Genomic DNA, 7,274 nt, shown 5'->3' with positions numbered 1-7,274 from the left:
GGTGGGGGCGGGGGGCAGGCTGAGGAGACCCGGAGGGCTTGGGTGCATACATCAGCCACTGCCACGCTTTCCCAGAGAGGGAACCTGAGGCTGGGCAGATTCCCAGCCCGGACTAGGCCCAGGCACACAGGGTAGACCGTTCCTGGAGGGCGGGAGCCACACTTGCCCCTGTACCCAGTGCACCCGCGCCTCACCCTCCCCAAGATGCCAGGTTTCTTGGCCCCCAAGCCCACCCTTGGGGGTCCTTGGCCAGCAGTCAAGGAACCGGCCCTCCTCCCCCCCACCAGGGCTATCCCAGTGCCTGTCCTACCACAGAGCTGCAGCCACAGAAGGACCCGGCCCAGCGCACCCATGGTCTCTCCAGCTTAGCAGACAAGAGACTTTGCCCTGCAGGGCACACGTGACTGAGCAGGGTGGGGTCACACATTTCCCTGCAGACCCGCCCTCCGCTGTCCCCTCAGGGAGCGCATTCTTGGCTCACTCCCTCCCCCACAACCCCCATTCCTGCGCTGAGGACCTCAAAGCACTTGCCCAGGAACTGTTGGGAGTCCAGGGACACACACCTTTTCCAGTTCCAACTGTGGCCACAGCTGCACCTAGTCCCCCACCCTCCATGCAGGCCCCCCTCCTCCTCTCCTTGTGGTCTCTGGGTGGGGGGGGTGTGATTGAAGGACAACACTGTGATTGGGGGGTGGCGAAGAGGGGTGGAAGGAGGGTGGGGTGCACGGTGAGTTGGAGGTTGACTAGGAGTCTCTTTGTGGCTCAGCGATCGGTGGGTGATTTGAAACACCACCTCTACCGCCTCCGTCCGTGACCGGCTCCCCCAGAGGCACACTGGAAGGAGGGCTGACACTCTTCTTGGAAACTCCCTGGAGCACACATAGGGTCACCATGTTGCCAGGTGCCATTGAATCGGTCCCGACTCATCGCTGGCCGACCTGTGCACGACAGAAGGACGCACCAGCTGTCCCCGCGCTGTCCCCACACGTGTTCTCCTGGCTGAGCCCGGGGTGGCAGCCACGGTGTCCGTCAGTCTTGTCTGGAACCTTGTTCACTCGCCCTCTCCCAAGCATGACGTCCTTTCCCTGGGACGGGGCTCTCCTAACATGTCCAAAGCATGTGAGCCAAACAAATTCTTGTCCTCTTGGCTGCTAAGGAGTGTTCCGACTGGACTTCTTCCCAGACAGACTTGCTGGTTCTGTGGGTCCCCAGTGCTGTCCATGCTCTTGGCCAGCACCATCATGCAAGGGCATCGAGTCTTCTATGGTCTTCCTTACTCAAAGTCCAACTTTCACGTGCATAGGGGGCCGTTGACATCCCATAGCTTGAGTCAGGCACCCCGGAGTCCTCAAAGGAACATCCTGGCTTTTCAGCCGCCTAAAGAGGCCTGGAGCCACATGACAACTTCAACCTCTTCTTTGACCATGAAAGAGCAGTCAACAGGTTTACCTAGCGGTCCAGTTCTGAGGATTTGGGTCTTCCTGACAGTGAGTCCTGATCCACCCTGAAGGCTGCACTCCTTGATCTCCCTTAAGTCCGCCTCCCTTTTAGCAGCAAGGTTGTGCCTTCTGCCTATCGCAGGCTGTCAATAGCCTTCCTTCACTCCTGCGGCCACGTTCCTCTTCGCAGAATCCAGCTCCTCTGACTTGCCCCACATACGGATGGACTAAGTACAGTGAGAGGATACAAGCTTGATGCACACCTTTTAAACCAGGCAGGATTCTCTTGTTCTGTTCACACACCTGCGTCTTGATTCATGTTCAGGTTCCTCATGAACATGATCAGGTGTTCTGGAATGATCATTCTTCTCAGAGTTATCCATCGTTAGTTAAGAGCCAGCGTAGATGCTTTTTTAATAGTCCATAAAACACAAGTAAACAGCTTTCTGGTATTCTCTGCCTTGACATCTGACACCAGCAATGATCTCCCTGGTTGCACGTCCTCTTCGGAATCCAGCCTGCACCCAGGGCAGCTCTCTGTCAATGGACTGCTGCAAGTGTTCCTGGGTGATCTTCAGCAAACTCACTTGCATGTGGTATCAACGCTATTGTTCTATAATTTGGCCGTTCTGTAGGACCACTCTTCTTCGCAATGGGTACAAATATGGATCTCTCCCAGGCAGTTGGTCAGGTAGCTGCCTGCTAAATTTCCTGGCAGAGATGAGGGGGTGCTTCATCGGTTGTTGGGAACATTGTCAGTGAGATCCCCTCCATTCCGGGAGCCCTTTTTTCGGCTACAGCCTTCGCTGTCAGTGGTTCCTGCTCACGTGCTGCTGCTTGAGATGGTGGCCTGTCCACTGGCTCTTTCGGTCCCATGACTATGTCCTCCTTCCATCTCCCTTTGATGTTCACGTCGGGTTACGCCCTCTCCAGCAATGAACGCACAGCAGTAGGTGGGAGGTGAGTGGAGGGATGGGAGGTGGTGGCCGAGTGGACAAATGGAGAGTCACAGAGGGACTTGAGGTAGAGAAGATGTGCGTGTGGTCGGAAGGGTGAGCGATGGAGGAGGTGGTGACTCGTGGCTGTCACAAGGAAATAGCCATCAACAAGTCACACAACGTAATGCATTGGGCAAATCTGCTGCCAGCAACCTCTTTAACCTGGACCCAGGGGTCTCTCTCTCCCACCTCCTGCCCTCCCCGCAGGCTTCCTACACAGGTCAGGGTCCTGGGGCTGGGGGTCTTCAGGCTGGTTCCTGGTTCTAAACGTGCACCAATCACCATGGCCAGGATGGCTGTGCTTCCATTGGCTGTGCCCTTTTGCCCACACTTTCCAGGTGGAGGTGTGAGGTGTGCTGCTGCGGCCGGGGGTGGGGTAGTGTAGCAGGAACTGGGCAAAGTGCCCAGAAGCCCCACTCAGACACTACATGGGTTCCCCATGGGTTCCCCCCACCTCCCTCAACTCTGTGGGGACCTCGGGTTCAATCTCTGGCCCTTCCCAACTTCTGGGTCAGCTGGGAGGGTAACCATGACCTTCCCCACCCTCTCTGATGGAGGAGGCTAGACCTCAGAGACGGGGGGGACAGCTCCTGTCTGTGGGGTCACCTCCCCAGAGGCCCTGAACCGCCTGAGCCTTGGTATTTGTTCTCACAGTGGGCTCTGTCATGCTTGCTCTTCAACGTGCTCGGTTTTCAGCATCGTGGGCACCCCAAGCCCCCAAGGAGCAGGGAAGACAGTCTAGTGGCGCCTCCAAAGTCTGTAGGCCTGCAGACTGGGTAAGGCGAAGGTTCGGGGACTCTGTCCTTAAGGGAGCTGGGAGCCTCCTGCCAACGGTTCCATCCTCCAGCTGAATCTCTCTTCTTCAGGGAAACTTTGCTCCGGCCCCTCCGTCCAATCACATGCCAGCAGCCAGGCTGGGCACCCTCCTGGGCTTGCTGAGGAGGTGGACGAGGGTGAGCCAGGCTGGAGTTTGTTGGTGGCCTGGTCGCTGGGGGCTGGGGTTGATAGGAGCGATACAGTGTCAGGAGATGGGGGAGGGGTTTCCATCGCCACCCAGGGCAGAGGCAGGTGGCCCCCTTTGAGACAGCCTCAGCTGGCTGGGCCCCTTGCCAGGTGCCCCCTGGAGGCAGGCTCTCCCTCAGTGACTGCAGCCTGGCCAGGGGGTGGGGCTGGCGGTGGTGGTGGTGGTAGTGGGGGGTGATGAACTCTTCTGGAAGGGAGGCAGCTCCACCTTGCTGGGCATCCCTTTTCCCCTGGGGCCATGGGGTGAAGGAGACCTCCCACGGGAGGTGCTGAGGGCTTGGGCACTGGCAGGGAGTCACCCCAACAAGTCACCCAAACCCACACCAGGATGGGAGGGGTCTTTGCAAGCCTCCTTCCATCCAGCCACCCACCCTCCGCTCATTCTTGACTGAGACCGAAAACCCACTGCCCTCCAGCGACCTCAGACTCACGGCTGAGAGATGGGGGGGCCTTTGGAGAGACGGAGCACGCTGCCTTTCTCCGGAGGCTCTGCTGGGCAAGCTCAGAACGCCAACTTTCAGCTTCGTCATCCAGCACCGTCTCTTGGCGTCACCGGGACCAGAGGGTGTCGCCCGCCCGTCCTTCCTGTTACCGGGAGGAGGCTCGTTTCCAGCCTCTCCACTCCTCAGCTCTTGTCCCGTTCATAAGAAAGACTCCAGGCAATTCACACAGAGTGATCCGAGGTTGGGAAATCGTCTAATCCAACTCCCAGAAGGAAAGGGTCTCTGAGCTGATGTTGGGAACACCAGGTCTGCTGGAGGCTATGGACAAGAGTGGATGCCCAACATTCACTGAAGGGTCCACACACAGGTTCGGCCCTCAGGTGAACCCCTGACCATAGTTGAGGGAGGTGAATAGCTTTGTTATCAGACAGAGCTACGTGCAGAAGACTATAGTAGACACGAGGTAAAATGTGCTCTTACTTAATCTCCCCCTGACCCATCTAAAAGTGGTTTCAGTTATAAAAAGGGAAGGGGAAATACACGTGGATTAAGCCTCCGGTGAACCCCTTGGACCAAAGACCAGGGATGTGGATAGCGTTGCTCCCACGCAGAGCGCGGTGGGAGATGGACTGCGGCAGATGAGGTCAGGTTGAGATTTAACGCCTCATCACTGGGTCTCCCTCTGACCCACTTAAAGGTGGTTCTGGTTTTCCGTATGTTCTGCTTGCTTTTCCATTGAGGCTTTTCTCTGTTACTGTTGTGTTTGTTTTGTTTTTTGTTTGTTTCTTTGTTTTTGTTGTTTTTCGGTCTATAAAATCCAGGATGGGTGACTCCAGAGGCAGGAACTGGGTTAATGGTTTCCTGGGAGAACAGCAGGGGAGGGTGTGTGTGTGGATCAATGGGAGCTCATAACAAAATGCGCACGAGAAAGATGAAAAAAATGTTCTAAAACTGTTGGTGGTGATGACTATACAACCCTTGTTCGGACTGATCCGTTGAAGTGTATGATACGTGGATTGGGTGCCAATACGATGATGATGATTTTTTTAAAGGTTGAATAGAAAGAGTGGGCTTATTGAAAGGGATACTTTGAAAATGAAGCCCAACGGGCCCTTAGCTCATCTAGAAGACCCGGCAGAACTGGGGTTGACATTCTGCAGATGGCGGACCCCCCCACCCCCACCCCCCAGGCTGGCTTTCTGGCAGTCCTGTGCTGTCCACTGGTCCTCTGTGGCACGTGTCCCGGCACCACAGCCTTCACACCCAGAACGCGGTTCTCTCGGGGTTGATGACCATCCTTCCTGGCCTGGGCCACTCCATGAGCCCCAGGTGTCTCACTGATGAGAACGTGTGTTCCATTCCACACCACGCGCCCACCCCGCCACGGCCGAGCCAGAGAGCTCTGCTCAGAAGGTCTCCATCTCTTGTGTCAGGACTCCTGCATGATCCCCCCACCCCCAGCCCACTGCTTGCACTAGGGAACACTCCTGTCTGCGGTGGGGCCTGGGGGCATGAGGGGAATTCACAGATACAGGCTCTGTGCTGGGAAGTCCCCACAGAGTGAGGGGGGCTCGTGGGTCATGGGGTTCCCCTCGCTGTGCTGAGGAGGAGAGGCCTGCGGCAGTGGCCTTGTGATGAGGAGGGCAGGGGTCCTGGTTCACTCCTGTCAAGGCGAGGGTGTTGTGGGTTCCCCTAGTGTGTGGGAAGGTGTCTCAAGGAGTACCCTATTGCGGTGGGGGGGTTGTGGATCCCCCATGCTGCCGAAGATGCATGGGTCTCTGTGTGAGGGGGGCACAAGCTGCACACCGACTGGGGGACCATAGGTCTGTAGGTGAGGGAGGCATGAGATTCACAATCTATTGTGGGTACCACAGGTGTGTGGGTGAGGCACACGTGGGCCACCCCTATTGTGGTGGGGAAGGAGCAAACACCTGTGCATCAGGGCCGCTAGCAGATCAGTCTTGCTCACCCGCCCCCACCAGCCCCGTCGTCCCTCTTTGGGGGAAGGTCCCACGAGAGCGGTGAGCAGCTCTCCTGACAGGGCCACCTGTGCCCCTACCCACTCCATCCCATCCCCCCATGCCTGGCAGTGGTCAGAGCCCTCTGATGATAAGACTGGGCCCCAGGGCCCCAGGTGTAGTTCTTGCTCTAGAGAGGTGTTCCACAGGGAGTCCCCTCCCATGGCCATCTGCCCTCACCCACCTTGACCAGCAGGTAGGCCCTTCCCGCAGGAGCGACGCTGCCTTGCCCCCAGTCGTCCAGCCACAACCTCCAGGTGACCTGCTGTGGCATGGGGGCACACGGTCCCTAGCTCCCTGCGACATCCAAAGTAGTCAAGTGGGCAGGGCGTGGCCAGGGACTAGCCCCCGGCTCCCCACCACAGAGCTTCGGGTACCAGGCCTGGCCACGTGCAGGAGGGGGCATTGCCAGCCACCCATGCCCTACTGCCTTCGCGCCCCCACTGAGCTTGTGGCCTCGGTCCTGCCCTGGAGGCACGGGGTCCTGACGGCGCCCTTCACCAGGCTACTCACCCTAGGCCCTCTGTGGGGCCCGAGTCGGCTGGGATTCAGTTCTGAGTCTGGGAGGGCCCAGAGAGAGCCGGCCTGCCCTGCAGCCCTGGAGCCCACTGGGCCGGGGCCACTCCCTGCCTCCAAGCCCCTCCTGGTTCCAGAGGGCGCTGACTGGTGTGGACAGCTGACCTGGGAGCACAGAATGCGCTTGGCTGGCCCTTCTTGAGGTGAGGCTTGGGTTGGGGGAGGGCACAGGAGGCAGGGCCCCTGGGAGGGGCTGCTCAGAACTCACGCCCCTCCTCAAAACCCCCTTGCTCAGGAGCCATCCTGTCGGAGCTCTCCAGCCCAGCGGGCAGAGGGGTCTTCCTCCTGGGTTTTTATGAACCAGCTCCTTCCCAGGAGGTCTCTGTTGTGTGGATGTGCGGGGGGAGGGGGGGTGGGGGGGAGGTCCAGGTGGGTGGAACCCAGGCAGGACCCTCCCTATGAGTTGGGCAGGTAGTCAGTATGGAGGGCTGCCCCGTGCCCCCCCTTTCCTAGGGCCGCCCAGTTGCCCTCACTCACCATGGGCAGTCGATGGATGGGGGACTGGAGCCAAGTGCCACTCGGGGGGCGGTTGTTCAAGGGCAGAAACGGATTCTCTCCCACCTCTCCAGGTAGGCGCCCGTCTGCCAGGGCAGGCTGGTGCATGCATGCGTGCGTTTCTGTGCATGTGTCCTGGGCTCCAGCTGTCCTCACACCGCCCTTCAAAGAGGAAACCCCTTAGATAGGACCTGTCAGCCACCTGCTTCCCTAACCCACGATCAGAGACCCTCCTCCTCCTCAGCAGGGCCAGGTTCATAGGTGTTCACTAGAACTTCAACC

At 58.6% G+C, this 7,274-nt stretch overlaps 1 protein-coding gene across 1 annotated transcript in view; it reads right to left on the bottom strand.

Moving 5' to 3' along the window:
- Positions 1-363, bottom strand: part of AMN (amnion associated transmembrane protein) — a 12,407-nt gene extending 12,044 nt beyond the window's left edge. Inside the window, exon 1 of the mRNA XM_004699106.2 lies at positions 311-363. Coding sequence (XP_004699163.1) covers positions 311-353 — 43 coding nt within the window. The 5' untranslated portion in view covers positions 354-363. The remainder of the gene's footprint in view (positions 1-310) is intronic.
- Between the last annotated feature and the right edge of the window lie 6,911 nt (positions 364-7,274).

Source organism: Echinops telfairi, unplaced genomic scaffold, assembly GCF_000313985.2.
Source record: "Echinops telfairi isolate 266 unplaced genomic scaffold, ASM31398v2 ScPeMD7_18;HRSCAF=68, whole genome shotgun sequence".
Lineage (NCBI taxonomy): Eukaryota > Metazoa > Chordata > Mammalia > Afrosoricida > Tenrecidae > Echinops > Echinops telfairi.
The sequence above is the reverse complement of the archived record's forward strand: the minus strand, read 5'-3'. Positions and strand labels throughout refer to the sequence as shown.